Below are 22,482 nucleotides of genomic sequence, written 5' to 3'. Positions count from 1 at the left end.
CTTCCTTCCTGTCCCTATACAAATTGGCAAAAAAAGAGAACGATTAGTGGTTACTGGAACAGCTCTTTTGTGGACCTTGATAGTAACAGCTAATGATGATGATGATGATGATGATGATGAAAGACTAATCTGGCTGTCCCTGTAGCATACACCGTCCTTTCCCTTTCTCTAAACTAACAAAAGACACTCAGGCTGCTGCAAGAATCAGCAGCACAGCAAACCTATCAACACCTAACACCTATACCAGTCCTGAAAAGAACTTTTGTGTACCAAATAGCTAGTGGTTTATCTCTCCCTACTCCACACAGGAACCTGTCCCTATCTTAACAGAAGAAAGAATGTAAAATGGCCACCGGATCGGGTGTATTTATAGGTTAGGGGGAATGTACAAGTGTCCATGTGCTGTCATGTCTCAATTGGCTGTCCTGTATCACATGATAAACGTGTCACCAAAGGTTAAAGTTCTTGTATACATTAAACACGTAAGTCCGCCGCGGCGAACGACGGAAAAAGGCGTTCGAACGTGCGGACCGCGAATGTCGGAAATTCGCCGCGAAACGACCGCCGGGCGAACCGTTCGGCCATCACTAATGGCAAGTCTAATGAGGATTGGTGTTCTCTAGGTCTTGGTAAAAACAAAACTGGGTTGATTTACTCAGCGAATAGAGACAGTTCACTGCTTATAGAGGAAGTAAACCCTGATGGGTTTTATTTCCTCTTTGTTTCCCTGCAAAGGTAAAGCATAATGGGCTAGAATGCATCGCATACTAGCCAATTATGTGGCACTTACCTGCAGGAGAAGCCCGCAATGTTCCAGTCTTCCTCACTAGCAGCGAGCGTCCATTCTTCACCCCTCTTCCTTCCGGGGCCACAAACTCTGGCTCTGTGACTGGCCAGAGTCGCGTGACGTCTCTCGCCAAGCATGCATGTGGGAGCCGCCAGTCATGGTATGATCCAAGCTAGAAACGGCACAGCGTGCCCTAACTCCGGTGCATGCGCAGAAGAAATCGCTGTACGGTGATTTGCAAATTTCTCCTAGAATGTGTAGGTCGACGAGATATTTCAAACATCTACAGGTAAGCCTTAATCTAGGCTTACCTGTAGGTTAAAGCAGTCTGTAAGGGTTTACAACCACTTTAATACCATTTAAGCCCCTTAATTCTTAAAGAAGTGGAACTTTTTTTTATAAGTTTATTGACCCAAACCCTTTGCTTGGGTCAATGAACTGTGAATCTTATTATGAGCATTAGGTGGGAACTTTAAACAAGCTCAATTTAATCCCCAATACTGATGATCAATAGCTAAAAAAAGGGAAACAGGAAAAAAGAAACTGCAGGGGATGGTCTAAGGCAGGGGTAGGCAACCGTAAAGAGGCGGAGATCTAGCTGAACAACATGGGAGAAGTCAAAAATCACTGGGCACCTAGTCATCTCTTCACACCTAATTCAAACATTTAATTGCCGTACTACCATATCGGAAACGCGTACATTGCACGGCAATCATGGGTTTAATTCAGGTGGTGAGGAGGCAACATATTGCCTCCTAACCACCTGTCAAATACACTCAGATTTTTTCAGAGAAGCAGCAGTGCCTGCTGCACTTGTGAATGGGCCCTTCGTGGCATTCAGTGTGAAAGCAGCCCTATACTATTATGGCCAGTGTATTGCTTCACACTGACCTAAAGATCTCTTCTTTCCTGCTGCTGGCACCACTCTGGAGACCTCTAGCCGGGATAAGAGGTGGAGTGCAGTAGGTGTCACTTTGCATGGGAGAGGAGCCAGCACTACAGAGGAAGCATCAGCTTATTGGCTCTTGGTCCCTTCTACAGCTCCAACTTTACAAGTAGTCGCTCTGCATTGTACTCGGATGCTTAGGAATAGTGGGTCAGCAAGCCCAGACCATGAACTACCAGTCACCTGTTCCAGATCTACAGGTTGCTGACCCTCAGTCTAGATTATGCAATGTTGTAGCTGCATGTGCCATCATAAGAAACATCCAAGGTACCCAGTCCTGAGCATAAATAATTAGCTGGAGGAGTTTCCAGGTGTCAATAATGCTGAGGCACTATGCAATTAAATGAAAGCAAGAGCATTTTTGTCCAATATTAGAATTTGTTGCATAGGGATGGAACTGGAAGAATTAACAGGTTATTACTAGGGATGAAGGAAGAAAGCAATCAGCTGCAGCCAGGGTATCCCCACTCCTTTTTGTATGTGCACCTTCAGGGATGAAGAATGCCCCAGATGCAGCTGATTGGGCCGACACTGACAGTAAGGAATAGCAAAAGCTATGTAACATAGATCCAAAATGAAGGTGTTTTATGTTATGAAGTATATACAGACTTATTTTCATTTTGGTGGAGATACAATTTAAGCTTGGTAAATAGAGAATTTTGCTTACCCAATGGTGGGCCAAGGCAAAAAAAAATGGGTTGTGCGCATATTTAGAAAATTAAACACAGTTTTACCTTATTTACTAAATCTTTGGGGCTTCAACTCACTAAAACGTTGCGAGCACTGAACTTATTCTCTCTGGAGAAGAGACACTTGAGAGGGGATATGATTTCAATTTACAAATATCGTACTGGTGACCCCACAATAGGGATAAAACTTTTTTGTGGAAGGAAGTTTAACAAGACTCATAGCCACTTATTAAAATTAGAAGAAAAGAGGTTTAACCCTAAACTACGTAGAGGGTTCTTTACTGTAAGAGCGGCAAGGATGTGGAATCCCCCTTCCACGGGTGGTGGTCTCAGTGGGGAGTATTGATTGTTTCAAGAAACTATCAGATAAGCACCTGAATGACTGCAGCATACAGGGATATACAAGGTAATACTGACATATAATCACACACATAGGTTGGACTTGATGGACTTGTGTCTTTTTTCAACCTCACCTACTATGTAACTATGTAACACAACATATAAATCGATCACTTAAGGGAACTTAGGTATTGCTTAGTACTGTTGTACATTATTACAAGAGAACTAAAAGCAGTTGTTACTTTGAAACCATTGGGGCCACATTTTGTTGGTGGAAGGTAATCTATTTATTAAAGATACGAACATGCATTCATAAGAACCATGCGTGTGAACTGAAGAGATCACCTTGTCTAGTTGTAACGGATCCGCTGTTTTCCAATGTCTTTTAATGATGAATCTTGGGGCTAACAGGATGTGAGTGGTCACACATTGAAGCTGGAGGGGTAAATGATCAATTCCTAGGTTTAATAAGGCAAGCTGTGGTGATGGAGTTATTGGGGTTTTGATAACAGTACCAATAAGTGCAAAAACATCTGCCCAGAATGCCAGACTTTTGTAGCAACCCCATAGAATGTGCAGGAGATTTTCTATCTCCCCACAGTTCCTCCAACAATTAGGCGCTATAGATGGGTCATAGGTGTGCATTTGATGTGGGGTGCTGTACCATCTGAGGTTTACTTTAAATATCAGTTCCCAAAAGTTGGAAGTGCGGGTTGCTTTGTAGGCAGATACCAGCGCTATGGACCATTGGGAAGGGCTGAAAGATCTACCAATATCTCTTTCCCATTTTAGCATTGGGGGTAGTTTGGTAAAGGTGTTTTTGGCGTCTAGATGGTTGTAAAATGGTGATATACCTTTAGTGTGCATGGAGGTGCTGGAGAGGTATCTCCATATTTTTTCATGAACATAAATTTGTAGATGTGGGTTATGTAGGAGACAGTGTGTTATTTGGATATATTTAAAATAGTCTGTGGGAAAGATGGAGAACTCCTTTCGTAGCACAGCAAATGATTCTTATGCCGCGTACACACGATCGAATTCCAACCAGAAAAAGACTGATGAGAGCTTTTCATCGGAAAATGCGACCGTGTGTATGCTCCATTGGAATTTAGCTGTCCGAATTTCCGCCAGCCAAAAATTGATAGCATGTTCTCAATTTTCCAGACGGAAAAACTTTCTATCGATAATTCCGATCGTGTGTATGCAATTCCGACACACCAAAAATAACGCATGCTCAAATTCAACTACGAGACAGAAGCTACTGGCTATTGAACTTCCTTTTTCTAGTCCCGCCGTACGTGTTGTACGTCACCGCGTTATAAATGATCGGAATTTGATGTGACCATGTGTAGGCAAGACAGATTGAGCCAAATTCCATCAGAATTCCGCTGGGAAAACCATCAGAGCTTTTTCCGACAAGAATTCCGATTGTGTGTACGCGGCATTAAAGTATAAATCTGAGAGGTATGTGATACCCCGATTTTGCCAATTATGAATAGAAAAATCAGGGATTAAGCTAGGTATTACAGATATAGGTACCGGGATTTGGTAGGGTTTGTCACCTTTGTAGGCCTTAGTAATGCAGTTATTAAATGCTGCCACTGATGCATAGATAGTAGGGGAAAATTGCAAGTTGCTGGATTTAGGTTGGGGGTTGCTTAGTAGCCAGATCCATAGGTCATGACCCGGGATTTGGTTAGATTCCATATCTCTCCAAGGACAGACTGCATTGCTTGTAACCCAAAATTTGAGTTGTGATAGGATGGAGGCATAATAGTAAACTTTTAAGTTACTATATGCTGCTCTCCCTACTAATCTTTATTAGATTGGCCCTGGCACTTCTGACTTTTCATCTCTACAAAACATTCTAGGCAAATTTGTATGGAATAAGTCCAAAGTAGGATAGAGGTACAGGGATGGGGAGGGATCTGAAAAAAATATAGGAGCTTTGGTAATTTAAGCATCTTGAAAGCAGCCAGCCTGCCTGACCGTGTAAGGTGGGATTTGGAGATATTTACAATGGGATTTAATTAGCTCGAAATAAGGTGCATTGTTGGGTTAAATTGATTGCTAAACAAGATATTGAGTGTTCGGCCCATATGTAGGGATGTTGCTTAGAGAGGACTGCTGCTCCGATGATATTCCTAGGGGGGAGTATGAATGACTTAGTGGCATTCACTTTATAATAGGATATTAGGTTAAATGTTTCAAGGGTATTCCTTCCCGAAGCCAAGGAAGAACTGGGACTACAGAAAAAGGAGAATTACATCATCAGCAAACAAATGTATGTTCTTGTGATCCGATTACTAGACCTTTAATTTCTTGCATAAATCTAATTTTTTCCGCTAACGGTTACTTCATTAAGTTAAATATCAGGGGTGAGAGGGGACATCCTTGTCTTATTCCATTTGTAATGCTAAAGGTCATGGATAACATAGAGGAGCAATAAACTTGAGCTGAGGGGCAAGAGTATAGTGCTAGAATTACTGATAGAATGTGGCCGTGAAAACCAAATCTCCTCAATGCCTGGTTTAAGTAACCCCAGTGGACCCTATTGAATGCCTTCTCCGCATCCAAAGATTGAAGCAGAGAAGGGACCCCATGGGATCCAGCATGGTGGATAACATTTATCATCCCCCTAGTGGTGTCAGAGGTTTACTGACCATTTGTAAATCCTGATTGATCAGGGTGAATCAGGTTCGGGAGATGATCAAATAATCTGTTGGCTATCACCTTAGCATATAGTTTAGTGTTGTGGTTAAGGAGAAAGATTGGACGAAAGTTTTGGGAGGTAGTGGGCTCTTTCCCTGGCTTTGGCAAGGCGATAACCAATGCTTTCAACATTTCCTGGAAGGAAGGAGGCAGAGGAGGCAGCTTTGTTGAACATAGGAGTGATGTGCTCAATAAGAAGATTTTTTGAACTATTGGTAATATGACCCTACAAAACAGACTGGTCCAGGAGCTTTGTTATTAGGTAAGGAATCAATGGCTTTTCCTATTTCTAATGATGTGAATGGGGTGTTGAGGGTAGTCAGTTGGGCATTGGTTAGCTTGGGGAGCTGAACGGAATCTAGAAATTCCTGAATAGAAGAATTGTCTGGTTGGGCTATGTACTTGTCATCTTTCAGGTTATATAGATTGTTGTAGAACATACTAAATGTGCTTGTGATAGCTTGTGGGTCAGTTAATTTGTGTTTAGTGGTAGGGTGATAGAGGAAAGGGATATGAGTTTTGGATTGGTGCTCTTTTACTTGATGGGCTAGTAGTTTCCCCCGATTTATTACCACAGGCATACAATTGCATTTTTTTAAATGCTTTTGGGTTTTCTCAAAAATGTCTAAAAGGCGTGAACAAAGTTCAAGCCACAGTTTAATAACTTTGGATTTGAGTTCTACTGTTGCAGTCGCTATGATGAACTGGTAAAACAAGGAACATAAAAAAAGAAATAACCACAAACAACTCTAGGTCAGCACCTAGATATCGCTTCCTGTGGGCAGGTACAACAGGTGCAAAGGAATACGAGGTTGGGGGTAAAGAGTTCACTAGACCAAGTGTGAGCAAATAACAGGTTGGGCCACCATAATGCGAACATTCCTGCATCTGCTAAATATTTTGCCAGTCCCTTTCAGTGCTTTGATCCATGGGAGTTGCTGCAGATGTATCGGGGATAATGCCCCAATCCTGCAGGAGACATAGCCCAATTTGAACCGAGGTCCCCAAGTGCTTTGATCCATTATAAGTGATGGAAATTTTGGCTTGTGCTACTCATTGGTACTGGACGTGATTGTTGCTTAGTGCCTTGGTGATACTGTTGAGTTGTCTGCAGCAGCTCAGTGTGTGCTGGGATAGGTCCACAAAGATTTTCAGTTGGGCATAGGGTCAGGTAGGGTGCCTAATGCTCTTGTTTTCTGCATAAATTGCTCCTTAATATGAAAGAAGTGAATACAAAGAATCACATCTCTAGACACCACCTCTGACAGAAATGTAGGTTTAGAAAACCTGTGAATGCGGTCAATGACCAGCTCAATATTTTTAGTTTGCGGTAGAATAGCTTTAATTAGGCCCCTGGCGTATGAGGTTTGTACAGATTCTGGTATGCCGTGGATTTTAATGCTATTGAGACGTGACCTATCCTCAATATCCGCTATTTTATCTTTTATCCATTTATTGTCGAGAGCCTGATCTTCTTGGGTGTCAATGCTGTCATTCGCAGTGTGAGTAAAGTTTCCTATGTTAGCTTGTGGGTGACTATCCTCTAGCACCTCTATGCTGTGGCCAAATCCGTGCATAAGAGAGAACATATCAGCTTGCAGGGAGTTTAACATGTCCTTCAGTGTATTGTTAATCACAGGGTGTCCCATAGTAGGAATTGCAGATATATAATCATGCTGGGGTGTTTGCAGTGGTGATATGTACAGTTTAGGCATGTGGCTCACCTCATGGTTGGATGCAGAGGCATCCAAGTGCATTTTTGGCTTTGCAGGGCTGCCGGAGATCAGGGTGCCTGGGGGGGGGGGGGGGGGGGAGATAGTGGGGGATCCATCCCTGTGTGCTGGGAGGTGTTCTGGTAGTTTGGGAGCAGAGTGCAGGGAGAGAAAAGCCGCTGACAGGGCTTCATTGTTCCAGCCACAACACCTGCGCCTAACGGTTGGCTGATGCATAAAGGCCATCAGTTTGCGAGGGAGCAATTCTTCTTTTCAGCAACAGTCTCTCAGGTGCCACAGCAGTGGAAGTCGGGCTTGGATATGTGGTAGGAGAGAGCAGAAAGGGGGCAGATGCTCGTATTAGCGGGCTGGTGTGAGGAGGTCTTTATGCAGCCATCTTGCTCACATGCCGGTCACACCCCCTCAATATTGGGCTTTACTTGAACAGGTACTGTATGGCAAGACAGCCACAAACCTGTAGTTAGGGATGGGGGAATGTTTGCACTTTATCGTGGACTGTCCATTATCTCTGTCATCATGTTAACTTATTCTTCAAGTGAAATGTTTAAAACTCTGCTTTTGCCTGGTCTGAAGTTACTAAAGGGGTGTATTGTAAGTAACCAGCACATATAGTCTACAGTTCAGGTAACTAAACACATTGGGGTATAAAGACAAACCTTCAGCTGTGATTCATCTCTCATGGCAATCATAGCTTAATCACTATATGAAGCTTGGTAAAAGCCTGCTAACAGCTTGTTTAACCACTTCAGCCCAGAAGGATTTTCCCCCTTAACGACCAGGCCATTTCTTGCGATACAGCACTGCGTCACTTTAACTGACAATTGCACGGTCATGCAACACTGTACCCAAACAAAATTGACATCCTTTTCCTACAAAAATAGAGCTGTCTTTTGGTGGTATTTGATCTCCTCTGCGGTTTTTATTTTTCGTGCTACAAACAAAAAAAGTGACAATTTTTAGACCACTGCAACCACAAAAGACAAAAAAAAAACAGCATCATGTGGCAGCTCTGACCTACACTGGCCCCAATCTGTCACAGTAAACTGGATCTTCAAGTAACATCCAAACACTTTTCTTCAGAGTGCAACATTTCAGGGTTACCCAGGACCCCTTTGATGAATGTCTAATGAAGGGGTCCTGCATGACCCCAAAACATTACACTTTTCCACTTTGCGGTGCCAGGTACTGGACTACTGCCAAAGATCTTGCTCTGAAATGCATTTGTCTATCTGCCCCTTCTGCTTAGTTGTTAGTGTTGCTGCACCATTCTCCTCTGCTAGTGGGGGGGGGGGGGGGGGGGAGAGAGCCAAGTTACCTCAAGCCTATAGACTTTTTGCAGAACATCTAGAATTCTGCGAGGTGTAGTTCAAGGTGGCCATTTATTTAAAGAGGAAGTAAACCCTGATGAGTTTACTTCCTCTTTGATTCCCTGCAAAAGGTAAAGCATAATGGACTACTATGCATCGCATAGTAGTCCATTATGTGTCACTTACCTGACACAGGAGCCAGCGAAGTCACCGCTGTCCCCTGTAGTCCGGAGCATCCATCTTCTCGGTGGGTCTCGCTGCTCCACCACTGTCATTCAACGAAGCCGCGATGACGTCACTCCCCACGCATGGGAGCTGCCGCTCACGGCATATCGCAGTTGACAGCGGCGCATGCGCCGTAGACAGCGGTGCCTGTATTTTGGCAAATATCTCCTAAACCGTGTAGGTTTAGGAGATATTTATTGGACCTACAGGTAAGCCTTAATCTAGGCTTACATGTAGGTCAAAGTGGTTTGTAAAGGTTTACAACCACTTTAAATTACCGTACTGTCTTACTAAACTACAAATCCCAATGTCCTATGTGTGTGGCAAGAGAAGCCTACAGGGGACTATATTCTTTGCCCAGGAAAAAGCCTGAGCTCTTGGCACCATGATTCAAGCATTCCATACCTGTTGGAACAAGACACTTGAGAGATACTGGGAGTTGGCATTACTATGTTTGGTTTAAATAGGGAGGATGTTGCAGAGAGACCAGTGCTTCCACCAGACCAGCTGCACTTTTATTTGCCGAGAGGCCAGTACACAAGTCACGACCACTTTGGGATCAGCTCAGTGTGGGCCCCTTCCACCATGAGAATTTACACAGTCTTAAAGTGGCTGTATACCCCAATTATTCATTTTTACCTACAGGTAAGCCCATAAGGAGGCTTACCTTTAGGTAAAATTAATATCTCCTAAACCTGTACGGTTTAGGAGATATTCACTTTGCATGTAACCACTGACGTCAGTGGCGCATGCGCTTTGAATGCCCGGCAGACGCTGCCAGACCTTACCAGGAAGAAAACTCTAGCTCGCATGTGTGGGAATGATGTCAGCGTGGCTCCGGCCACTCACAGTGCTGGAGCAGCGAACCTGGAAGACACACCGAGGGCAAAATGTCAGCTCCCTCAGTGTGGACCGGAATTAGATACTTACCTTAGAAGGAGGCATTGGCCTTTCATAATGAGTTAGTATGCGCTGCATACTAGCTCATTATGCCTTTGCCTTACAAGTTTTTTTTTTCCTGCGGGCATACAACCACTTTAATAATGTGTTGGTGAATAATAGACAGGCCACTGCGGAAAGGATACTGTTAGCATTCCCTTCATAGTCAGATACCACTAGTTGATATTTCAGCCACTACAGTTTACATCACTTTATTGCAATCTTATGGTGCAATTATATTACAGCTTTGCCATGCACCCCTTGGCTCACGAGTGCTCTGCCTTGCTTTGTTTAAGCTGTATCTTATTGTCTACAGACTATAAATACTTCCTATAGTGCACAAATGGTCATTTAATGGCCCCAACATTAGCCAGCAGAAGATCGACCCTTAGATTTCTGTTTTCACCAAGTTTAACCACTCCAGCCCCAGAAGGATTTGCCCCCTTCCTGACCAGGCCATTTTTTTGCAATACGACACTGCGTCACTTTGACAATTGCGCGGTCATGCGACATTGTACCCAAAACAAAATTTATGTCTTTCCCCCCCCACAAATAAAGATTTCTTTTGGTGGTATTTGATCACCTCAGTGGTTTTTATTTTTTGCGCTATAAATAAAAAGCAAGAGTTTAGAAAAACACAATATTTTGTGGTTTTTGCTATAATAAAAATCCCAATTATTTTTTAATAAAAAAATCAAAAAATAAATAAATCACAATAAGCGTTTATTGATTGGTTTGCACAAAAGTTTTAGCGTCTACAAACTAGGGTATGGAGATATAGATATAGAGAGATAGATGTGTGTATGTATGTATGTATGTATGTATGTATGTATATATATATATATATATATATATATATATATAATCTCTCTATATACACACACATTTTTTTTTACTAGTAATGGCGGCGATCTGCGATTTTTATCAGGACTGAGACATTGAGGGAGACAGATCAGACACTTCAACACCATTTTGGGACCATTGACTTTTATGCAGTGATCAGAGCTACAGATAGCCATCGATTACTGTGTCACTGGCAAGGAAGGGGTTAACATAAAGAGGCTCTGTGGACACCCTCTGTTCTGTCATCTAAAAAGGAGCGTCATACAGCTATGGTGATTTTCGCAGCCATGCCAACCTGCCACAGTATAACTGCAGCGGCTGGTCAGCTAGTGGTTAATAGTGCCCTTCGTTTTTTTTTCCCCCTTTACATTATTATTTATGCTGTTTAATGCAGATTGTGTTTACCCAAACAGTTTAGGTCAGTGAAGGCGAACCTTGGCACCCCAGATGTTTTGGAACTACATTTCCCATGGTGCTCATGCACTCTGCAGTGTAGTTGAGCATTATGAGAAATTTAGTTCCAAAACATCTGGGGTGCCAAGGTTCACCATCACTGGCCTAGGTCTAGCACAGCAATCATTAGGAAACTTGGGCAGTATAGCTTCAGTACTGTTAAACAAGATCTATTCACTGCTTGTTGGGTACTCTAGTTACACTGTTGATGCTGATTTGGGTCTTTTACGCCATTTAGGTCCTACTCTCTCTTTGTTAACTACTTGGTGTGCTGCGTTGTGTAACCATAATAATTGTTGGTTTTCATTTTCCTTATTCACCACCTTTCTAAACAAACATATACAGGTTTACTTTTATGCATGGTCTTGGTGACTCACTGAATATAACCTGGTTAGTAAGTGTTAAGGAATTTGTGTTGCTTGCTCTTTTCCTCCATTAACCTGGTGTGTCAGAAGGACTGAGGCCTCTGGAAGGTTGTGGCAGAACCAGACTCATCCCAATTAGCAGCTCCTTTAGGGGTAGCATTAAATTTAAATAAAAGTATTTAGACATTAATTGAAGGTTCATGGTGTACTGGCAAATATGTACATTGGTCTGATGTTACCAATTCCCAGCTGCAGCACCTGTTTAGTTCTCAAACCATTGTGGGAATGTGTGGAATGTGAATATTGATAGCATTTTCCTTCCATTGATACCAATATGGCACCATTTCTCCCACTGACATGAGGACATTTTCTACTCTCACTGGCCCCCAAAAGCATGAAGGACAGTAAAGGAATCCTTTGTTTGAAAAATTTGGAGACCATTGCTCTAGGTTTACAATGCTGAGCGGCGTGGTTCCTCAAAGCAGGACATTTGTATGTATCCGATAAAGAGGAGCATTACATTTTACTCTCTGTAGTTGGGCTGCCATGTACAATTCATCAACCCAAACCTGACAAAGGAAGATTTTTTTAATTCACTTTAGTATTCTGTACTTTAATGTGTTTTCAAACAAAAAAATATTTGCTGGAAGACGAAGAAAGGAGGCGTTACTTTGGAAGGTATAATTTAGCCCCATCTATACATATTGTACGTTTGCATTATTGAGTGCATTTATATACACAAATGTATCTGACTGAAAGCATAAACGGATTCAAATCTGTTGGTAAAAGCATAGAAACCATGATAAAAAGGTTGAAACTATGGGGTTGATTTACTAAAACTGCTGCAGCTGTGCATGGTAGTCAGCTTCTAACTTCAGCTTGTTCAGTTAGGTCAGGTTCACATATGCGCACTTGCAATTTCACGTCCGAGGTCCGGTGCATTTCGGTTCACGATTAAGGTGCGATTCAGGTCTGAATTTTTGCATGAATTCGCACCTGAATTGGACCAAAAAAAAATTAAATAATTGCACAAGACCCTTTTGCAAGCGGCTCCCATTGAGAGCCGGACACACTTGGCTGCCCTACGAATTGGATGCAGTGAAAACCACATCATATTCGCACATATGTGAACCCAGCCTTAAGCTTTAACAAAAGAAAAAAAAAACAAAAAAAAAAAAAAAACGAAGCTGACTGAAACTGTAAACTGGTTTCTATGCAGAACTGCATCAGATTTTCAACTCAGTTTTAGTATATCAACCCCTATGTCTTAAAAATAAGCAGTGGCATGTGCTTAAGTTGTGTAAAATTGAAGAAAAAAAAAAAAAAAAGAAGAATCTACACAAATATTTATAAAATAAAAAGGTTTATATAAAAACTTAAAAGTACAATTTTGACATAATTTTTGTAAATACAGTCATCTGTCCCAGTGTTTACTCATTCATGCCCAGATATCTGTCATTGTAAACACTTTACATGCATTCTGCACAATGAAAATGTGTCTTAACACATTGGGTATGGACATTGGTTATTTAAAAATGAAGTAAAAAGCCATTCACTTATGACAGTAGAAGGAAATAATTGTAAACAGTGGTTTTGGCAAATACAAGTTATCCTTCCAAATGGCAGTTCTTATACTAAGATTGTCCAATGCCCACGAGTAGGGCTATAAGGAAGGCCAAATTTCCAGCGATGAATACAATGAGGGTGATTGTTTCAGGCTGCAAATACAGAATAAAGTAAATCATTAAATGTTATAGTATTTGGAATTTTACTATCAAAGTGTGCCTATTCCTTGAGTGTCCATTTAGAATTATACATTTAAAGTAAATATTAATCCCAAAAGCAAAATTGCAATATATAGCAGCTTACCAATTAGATGTGCTAGTTAGCACATTTGATTGTTAAGCTGCTATATATTGCAATGTCGCATTAGTTTTTTTCTTAGGCTTTTTCCCCCCCCTCTGCTTTCACCTGGTGATCTGACCAATAACACACATCCTGTATTTGAGTGCCTACTCTCTGGATGAAGGCGCAACAAAGACACACCTGTTGTCCCCTGAAGACGAAATATGTTGGGTGGGCCATTTTGGGTACATAATCACACATGCGAGCACGACAGTGTGGCGTTTTTGTACGCTCTATGCCATTTATCTGTTTTAATGTGTGAGGAGCTATTTTTATTTTATTTTTTTAAAGGGATTGTTGTTTAAAGTTAATGCACTGTAGTCCCTGTTCTTTCTGGGGCCACACTGTTGTCTTTGACCCATGGGGTGTTGGTGACATTGTTTTCAAAGGGGCTTAGCCTTTGGCCTAATGCTTGCTGTGATCTGATGTTACAACATTAAGAAGCAGAGGATAGCCTTTTTATATGTGTTCTTTGGCAGTCCTATTAGATTTAGGCATGTTCGACATCATCTGGAGATCAGATTATAAGCTAAGGAGGTGGCGTGCAATTATGAAGTTTGCACAGTAGAGTGTAAGCACTTTGTTACATGACGCATGGACTAGTATTAATTTTATGCTTATGTTTTTTTTTATATTGGGTTGCTACACTTGTTTATTACTAATGTTATGGTATTTTTATAGTATAATTAGGTATTTTTTTTTTATCATATGTATAATCACATGTTGGATAGCAAGCTTTAAAAAGGCATGACTTATTGTACTATTGTTATTTTTGTTTGTATGCTAACACTTTAGGGCCGGTTCACACTGCGAGCCGCGGCGAGGCGTCTCCGACTTCCTCGCCGCGACTTGCAGGGGGGGTCAGCGGCGACTTGCAGAGGACTTCTGCATAGAAGTCAATGCAAGTCGCCCCCGAAGTCGCCCCGAAGTAGTACAGGAACCTTTTTTCTGAGTCGGAGCGACTCGAGTCGCTCCTCTCAGAACGGTTCCATTGTACTCAATGGGGACGACTTGCGGGAGCGAGGCGAGGCGAGCCGTGTCGCCTCGCCTCGCACCGCAGTGTGAACCGGCCCTTATAGTTTGTTTCTGCCAGGTAGTTTATTCATTCATTTTTCTTCTCTCAACCACAAAAATATTTAAGTAGCATAAACATAACAAATAAAAAAAAAAAAAAAAAAAAAAAAAAAAGAAGGAAGAAGGAGTGCCACCATGACCTCATACAGCGAAAGACACAGCGGTATGGGTCATGGTAAGTAGAGCATTGCAATACATATTTAGTCATATATTGCTAGTATGCAGGGAGGAGCAAACATGCATTATCTATCTTTTTATTTTTTATTTATATTACACACAACCAGTGTATTGAACTTTTAAGTGAGAGGCATCCAAGCTAGGTCACGTGGTTTTCTGAGTTCGTGTAATACCCGTGGGACCAATATCAACAGGTCAATCTTGGATAAGTGGGATAGTGTATGTTTTGAGCATTATGATGTGGTGGCTGTTCCAAGGTGTTAAATGGGGGGTTTCCGACTACTAATTTTTGGTTGGCCAAGGCACCCTGAGAGTGGGAGAAACTGTAGTACAGAAGTAAAAAGGGAAAGGTTAAGGGGAAAACAGGAAGGGTTAGGGTAAAGGAATGGTGGGTGCCACCCCTCCCGGCCCATCAATGTAGCAGTCTTGTGTATTATCTGGGTGGTTTTAGTTATTGAAGGACAGTATGTCTCATATTTTTCTGTGGTCTAGAAGTGTTTCCAACAGGCCCAAATGGTGGAAAACTTCTGTAAGCATTCCTGGGAGGTGTAGATCAGTTTCCTCAATGTTCACAACCCTGGTCAGCCACTCCCTTATGGAGGGGACATCTGTAGATCGCCAGTGTGTTGGGATACACAACCTGGCTGCATTGACCATGTGCATGGCCAGTGATTTGAAGTAGTCTTTTTTTTTTTTTTTTTTTTTTTTTTTACAGGGAGGGTTGAGTGGTGTAAGATATTGGGCTGGGTTGTAGTTTAAGATATAGGTGGTGACCTGTGAGATAATTGAGTGGACTTCCTTCCAATACTGTTGGATTAGGGAGCATTCCCACCATATGTGGATCATGGAGCCTACTTCTTTTGCATCTCCAGCAGGTATTTGGGCTGGAGGGTGAGAAGTTAAGCAGTCGGGCAGGCGTTCTATACCATTGTGTTGCTATTTTACATCCGTTTTTTTGTATTGCCACAATCATCGAACCTTTGTGTGCGTATGTATAGATATCTTCCCAATTATCTTTTGTGAGGGTCACGTGTAAGTCTTTTTACCATGAACTGTGTGAGGGTTTGGCTGTCTGTTTGGACTCATCTTGGAGCAAAGTGTAGGTTTAGGAAATCAGGGGTCTTTGGGGTGAGTTACGCAAACATAGCAACTCAAAAGGTGTCCTTGTTGCTGAGGAAGTGTCTTAGTTGTCTATATGGCCAGAAGGGAAATTAATTTGTCTAGGAAAGGAATACTAGGTCCTCATAGGAACATAATTGACCCTTTTTAAAACATTGATGTGCTAATACTTCATGTGGCCATTCTTTTTTTCCAAGGAGGTCAAGGGACCCAGTTGTGAGGATAGTTTAAAAAAGGCATATGGCTTGTCCAAAGGCCATTAACGAGGGGAAGATAAGGGGGTGAGTTTTGATAGTTTGGACCCAGTGGCTGGGTGTGAGCCAGGGAAGGATGTGTATCGGGTTTTTGCAAATTGATTTTCTAATGTTATCCTTTCTTTCACTGCCCTGTGCACTTGCCAGTCTACTATCCTAGCCAAATGGCATGCCAAGTGGTATTTGTAGAGATCAGGTAAACCGATTCCCCCTCTTGAGCACGTAAGGTCGAGAATACTTAATGCGTGGAGCTGTATGCTTCCAGATAAGAGGTGCATTTTTTTTGTACAATGCGAAGAAGGCAGATGGATTGGGATAGTTTGCATTAGATATAAAAGACAGGGAAGGACTATCATTTTTATTAAAGCCGATCTACCAAACCAGGAAACATTAAAATAAATAAAATAATAAAAAAAAAAAAAAAAAAAAAAAAAAGGAAGGGAGGACTTCTGCGCTACTACACAACAAAATATGCGGAAATGCTGCCAAATGTAAAGTGATCACCAATCACAAACTTAAAAGAGCTAAATGCATACAAATGTATATGACCTAGCGCATAACCTACATGATCCAATGACCACCAAATGAAAATGAATCACGGAAAATAATGGCTAATAAAGTGCATAAACAATAAAGTGCGTTAACAGTGCATATAATAATCCAATACAGCATCCGTTTATATAATGTGCACTCCTAGTGATAACACTGATGCATTCAACATGGTCCAGTGATAGAAAAGTGTTCTTAAAATGCATACAGTGCACTCACTGTAGAATAAATAAAGTGCTACCAATTGTGCAAAATACAAATAAAGTGCAACAAATAGACCTTTGGATTTTGGACTGTGTCCATTCACTCCCAATTCCTGTGATTAAAGTGCTTTGTGAATCCTATAAAGTGCTCTCAGTGCCCTTACCTCATGGGCTTGGGAAAAGAGCCGTTAAAAAAAAAAATCTTATCCCCACATCCGTGATTGTAGGTCAATCAATCCAGCAATACAGGTTAGGTATGGGGAAACAAATGGTCACTTAAACTCCATAATGGTATCCACATGTAAAATAAATGGGCCTCCGATAATTTCCCTCCTTACACATCAATGTATTTATGGGACCCTGGAAGACGTCAGTTGTGACGAAACGGCGTAGGGAGGAGTGGCGTATTGACGTCACCGCGTTCCACGTTGAACCCGGAAGCAATGGGCAGCGTTTACGAAGCCGGCCAGCAATATTGTTGTTTGTAACACAGCGAACTGTTTTCTCAGTTGGATGTAAGTGCAACCTTTTATTTATTTATTAAACGTAAGAATTTACTACACTATGGCTACCCTTCTTGTTTCTGTATGTGCCGGGCAATGAGTGGTGTGGCCGTAGGACCTGTCCAAACGTCTGAACAGAGCTTTATCCTCCTGGTGGTCCATGCGCAGAAGGAGTGCTTTCTTATTGTGGCTATATCTGGTCTCTGTGATGGGACCAGTCTAGCTGGTAAGCGGCAGTAATATTGGTGGTGGAATTCTGTTTTCTGCATCTTTGAGGACACCTTTTTCCTTTACCGGTGTGGTGTGTTTCACGGTGGAAACTACAATCAAAGAGAATCTATTTTTTCTATATGAAATGAATTTTTTTGTGTGTAGATGGTGATATGGACTATTTTTTTGAATATACACATTCTTTTAATTAGAGTTTGGTATAATATTGTTTGATACTGTTTCTCTTTACTTTATTTTTCACAAATAATTTTTGGATCATTTTTAGCGCAGCTTTTTGAAAATTAACTAGGATTTATGGGACATGCCCTCTCATATCTTAACGAACTTCTTAACCACTTCCCACCCGGCCAATGTACATATACGGCCGGGTGGGAGTGCTCTACTTCAGAAGGAGAGGGATCGTGCCCGCGCAGCGGCGCGATCCCGATGTGCTTGTGTCACTCGGACACGGCGCATCTTGGATCGGCAGGAGCGCTCTGTGATTGGCCCTCCTGATCACATTACGGCCGTGTCTAATGTGATGTAAACAAACAGCCGGTTGCTAGGCAATCGGCTCTCCTCTCACAGAAGTCGTCGCTGAGAAGAGGAGAGCAGATCGCTGCAGCCGGCTGGTGATCAGTGAGTACGAGCTGTTTTTACAGCTTTTTACGCACTGATCACCAGTCTAGTGTAATACACACGTCCCCCACATATGTCCCACTAAAATCACATGTTCCAATGCTTATCTGCACACATATGTACGTGATCATTTGCGTACATATGTCCGTGATCACACAAACCAATTATACACTTAACGGATTTTTTTTTTACCAAAAACATGGAGCAGAATACATTTTGGCTTAAATTTATGACAAAATTTGATTTTATTGGATTTCTTTTAAAATAGAAAATATTGTATTTTTTCCAAATTTCCGCTTTTTGCCGCTTATCGCAAAAAAATAAAAACAGTCGTGAATAAATACCACCAAAATAAAGCTCTATTTGTGCGAACAAAATGATAAAAATTTAATCTGGGTACAGTGTAGCATGACCGCGCAATTGTCACTGAAAGTGCGAGAGCGCTGAAAGCTGAAATTTGGGCTGGGAAGGAAGGTGTTAAGTGCCCTGTATTGAAGTGGTTAAGTCACAAAACACAACACACTCCCTCCGCTCCACTCACGCAAACCTTCATATACCCAGAACTAGACTAAGGACAATGGGAGACAGGGTCTTTTGTGCAGCTGCCCCCGCCTGTGGAATGCCCTACCTGACATCCTTAGAGCTCCTCAATCTACTGAATATTTTAAAAAAGGCCTTAAGACATTTTCTTTTTAGTAAAGCTTTGCGTTTGTTTTAAAACAAACATCTATCAGTATAATTGTTCATTTTAACTTGTAGCACTTTGAGATTTTTGATGTAAGGTGCATTATAAATAAAATTACCCAAATATTATAAACTTTATTAAATAATAAATGTCTGCTTACATGTCAGTAGCTAAAAGTAGGCCAGACTCAGAGTGTAACAGCGTTCTACGGCACTTCTAGCTACGGACATGTAATCAGAATTTTTTTTTTTCCTAAAGTTTATAATATTTGGGTAATGCATCGGAGGCCCATTTTACATGGATACCATTATGGAGTTTAAGTGACCATTCGTTTCCCATACCCAACCTGTATTGCTGGATTGATTGACCTACAATCACGGACGTGGGGATAAGATTTTTATAAGAGCGCTTTTGCCAAGCCCATGAGGTAAGGGCACTGAGAGCACTTTATAGGATTCACAAAGCACTTTAATCACAGGAATTGGGAGTGAATGGACACAGATTTTGGACAATTTGTTGCACTTTATTTGTATTTTGCACAAATGGTAGCACTTTATTTTATTCTATAGTGAGTGCACTTTAAGAATACTTTATATCACTGGACTATGTTGAATGCATCACAGTGTTATCACTAGGAGTGCACTTTATATAAATGGATGCTGTATTGGATTATTATATGCACTGTTAATGCACCTTTATTGTTTATGCACTTTATTAGCCTCTATTTTCAGTGATTCATTTTAATTTGGTGGTCATTGGATCACGTAGGATATGCGCTAGGTCATAGACATTTGTATGTATTTAGCTCTTTCAGGAAACATTAAGGTTGGACCAATCTTTTAGTTCATTTTGGATCAGAGAAGGCAGGCCAGAAGTTATTATATAGATCTGCCATTTTCCCTGCGATTTGGATGCCAAGGTATGTAATGGATTCCTTTTTACATTGAAAAGGGAAAGATTGGACAAAGACGTTTAGGGCATGTGACTTGGTATAGTTAAGTTTCAGGTGTGATAGCTCAAAGTGTTTTAGGTTGCTCAGTAAGTTAGGCAGGGATACTCGTGGCGTTTGTGGGGATAATAAAATATCATCGGCAAAAGCCTCTACTTTAAACTCTCTATTTTCTATGAGGCAAACCTTAACATCAGGGTTGTCTCAATCTATTCAAAAAGGGTTCAAGAGTCAGGACGAAGATCAGGGGAGACAGGGCGCAGCCCTGCTGCGTCCCATTGCTTATAGAAAAGGCATTCGACAGGAGGCCATTCAATTTTACCTTGGCCAAAGGATTAGAATATAAGGCATTTATATGTGCATGCGTGGTAGGAGAGCCACTCCTTTCAGTACTGCCTGCATATAATCCCAGGCCACCCTGTCGAACTCCTTCACCGCGTCGAGGGATAAGAAGAATCCCTGGGAATGCGATGAGGTGAGCCAGTGGTGTAGGGTCAAAGTGCCTATAGTATCCCTGGCATCCCTACCCAGGATAAAGCCTACTTGATCAGATGAGGCCAGGGATAAGAGGGAGTAATCTGTTGGCAAGGATTTTGGCGTACAGTTTGATGTCCAAATTAAGTAGAGAAATTGGCCTATAATTAGCAACCTGTGTCAAGTCTTTGCCCTCTTTCAGTATTACTGTTACGCATGCTTCTAATCTGCCTGGGGAGGTTTGGGGGGTTTGCCAGTGCGTTAAATACCTTTAATAGTGTCAGTGTCAGTTCTTCTGTGAAGCATTTGTAGTATATAAAGCGGTGGCCATCAGGTCCTGGGCTTTTACCCACTTTCATTTGTTTTATGGCCAAGTTGAGTTCCTCCAAGGAGAGAGGACTTTCCATGGCTTCCACCTGTTGGGTGGTGATTGGTTTGGGACAGTACTGGGACAGATAATCTGCCATTTTGGCCGAGCGGTCATCTGGACCTGTTGTCCTTGCACTGTTCCACGTCAGGTTGTAGGAGTTTAGAATAGAATTTTTTAGCAATATCCACACTTTTAGAGAAAATATTGCCGTGGTTGTCTCAAATTTGGTAAATCGTAGATAGGGATTTGGCTGTTTGGATTGTGCGAGCTAATAGCCTTCCGCTTTTATTACCATGTTCATAGAACAACCTCTGACCGAGGATATATCTTCGTCTGGTGCGTTTTCCTAGAATCTCTAGTAATGTGGAGCGTGTGTGCAGTTAATGAGGTTGATTGTTTATGCGTCTTTTCAAGTCTATTAATTGTTTCAATAAGGGACCTGATCTGTTCTTGTTTTTTTGTTGGCAGTTTCTAGGGATACAAGTTTGCCTCTTTTTACACATTTGTGGGCCTCCCATAATGTGACGGGTGTAATGTCATGAGAGGAGTTTTCTTTGAAGTATAATTGCAGTCGAGATCGTATTTGTTGTAGTTCTGGGTCTTTTTAAAAAGGGAGGGGGTCTAGTCTCCATGATTTTGCCATTTTGATTGATGCTGGGAAAACAAGGGTCATTGTGATAAGATGGTGGTCAGACAGAAACATTGGCTCTATGGTGGCTTGATAGAGAGTGGTTAGGTCAGGTTGAGAGATAGTCTATCCTGGAGTATTTCTGATGTGGTGGGGAGGGAAAAAAAAAACAAAACAAACAAACAAACAAAAATGTAAAATTTTTATCAGTCGAGAATAAAGCACACCAGGCATCGTGTAGTGCTAGGCTTTGCAGTTGTATTTTCATTTGGCAAAGTGTACGGTATGGAGATGGTAGAGGATCCTGTGGAATTGTCAAGGAGTGGGTTCAGTGGGATATTAAAGTCTCCTTCAAGGAGGGGATGGTAATCCTGGGAGGAGTGCAGTAAATCGCATATCTTCCTAATGAAGATTAACTGGTGTTCGTTAGGGCAGTAAACGTTCACCAACGTAATTGTGTTTGGTCAAGGCTGACAGCACTTGTGACCTTTTCTCTGGAAGGTTTAAACCTTTTACATTCAATGAAAGACATTTTAATGTCAATTGATGTTAAGTTGTCGAGGTGGTTTGAATTTCTGACTGAGGGAGGAGGCCCGTATGTTTAGTTAAGCACCGGTTAGTAAAGACTAGGTTGCTCAGGCCCAATCTGGGAACCTAAAAGTTGTGTCGCGAGTGATCGATGGGCAGACGCGGGGCAAAAAAAAAAAAAAGAAGAAGGAGGGGGGGGGTGTCGGCACGAAGGGGTTTAGAATAGAGGGAAAGGGAGAAGGGGGGGGGGGGGGGTTAATTGTTAGTGGAACGTGTAGGCTGTGTACTGATATAGCACACAGCATGTGTGTGTGGGTGAGGGAAACCAGAGCTGGAAGTGGAAACACCACTCCACCTGATAAAACTACTCTGCCATATGGGGAATATCAGCTACTATCTGTGAACTTAGAAGAGGCCGACGGTATAGCACTAGGGACGACGATGTAGCGAGCCAGATACAATGGGGTGTGAGGTGTTATACCACAAATCTTTAGGAATTTGGTCTCATCACCGTTTTCCTTACCGTGAAGGGGGTATACTATATGACCCTCCGTTGATGCGTTTTAACAATAGTGACCAGTAATTGGATTATTCTGAAACTTATACCATCTTAACTTATAACAGTAGTTTAAGAAAACACAAGATAGCAGTAACATTGTCAGTGGTCCCAAGGCATTGTAAAACCCAGATGGAGGTTAGAGAGTTTTTCCAGACTAGTCCTCCCAACAGGATTCTTTGCTGGTCGCCTAGTATAGTCTATTCTCTGCTCTCTCCATGGGGGTTTTATTCTTACAGCATTGCAATTGCACATATATCCCTGAGGCATTATATGGAATTTCTTTTCAATATCCTATACGCTTCATTCCTTTCAATTAAT

General features: G+C 41.7%; 1 protein-coding gene across 2 annotated transcripts in view; it reads right to left on the bottom strand.

Annotated features, from left to right (window-relative positions):
• Nucleotides 1-12,684: 12,684 nt before the first annotated feature.
• Nucleotides 12,685-22,482, bottom strand: part of LOC143928279 (putative ferric-chelate reductase 1) — a 71,449-nt gene continuing 61,651 nt past the window's right edge. For both annotated transcript variants that reach the window (XM_077453064.1, XM_077453065.1), the window contains one exon: nt 12,685-13,056. In XM_077453064.1, the coding sequence (XP_077309190.1) occupies nt 12,973-13,056 (84 nt within the window). In that variant the 3' untranslated portion in view covers nt 12,685-12,972. The remainder of the gene's footprint in view (nt 13,057-22,482) is intronic.

The sequence above is a fragment of the Lithobates pipiens genome, unplaced genomic scaffold (assembly GCF_037356315.1).
Source record: "Lithobates pipiens isolate NorthernLeopardFrog02 unplaced genomic scaffold, aLitPip1_a1.2 Scaffold_23, whole genome shotgun sequence".
NCBI classification, from domain to species: domain Eukaryota; kingdom Metazoa; phylum Chordata; class Amphibia; order Anura; family Ranidae; genus Lithobates; species Lithobates pipiens.
This window is presented reverse-complemented; position numbering and strand designations above follow the sequence as displayed.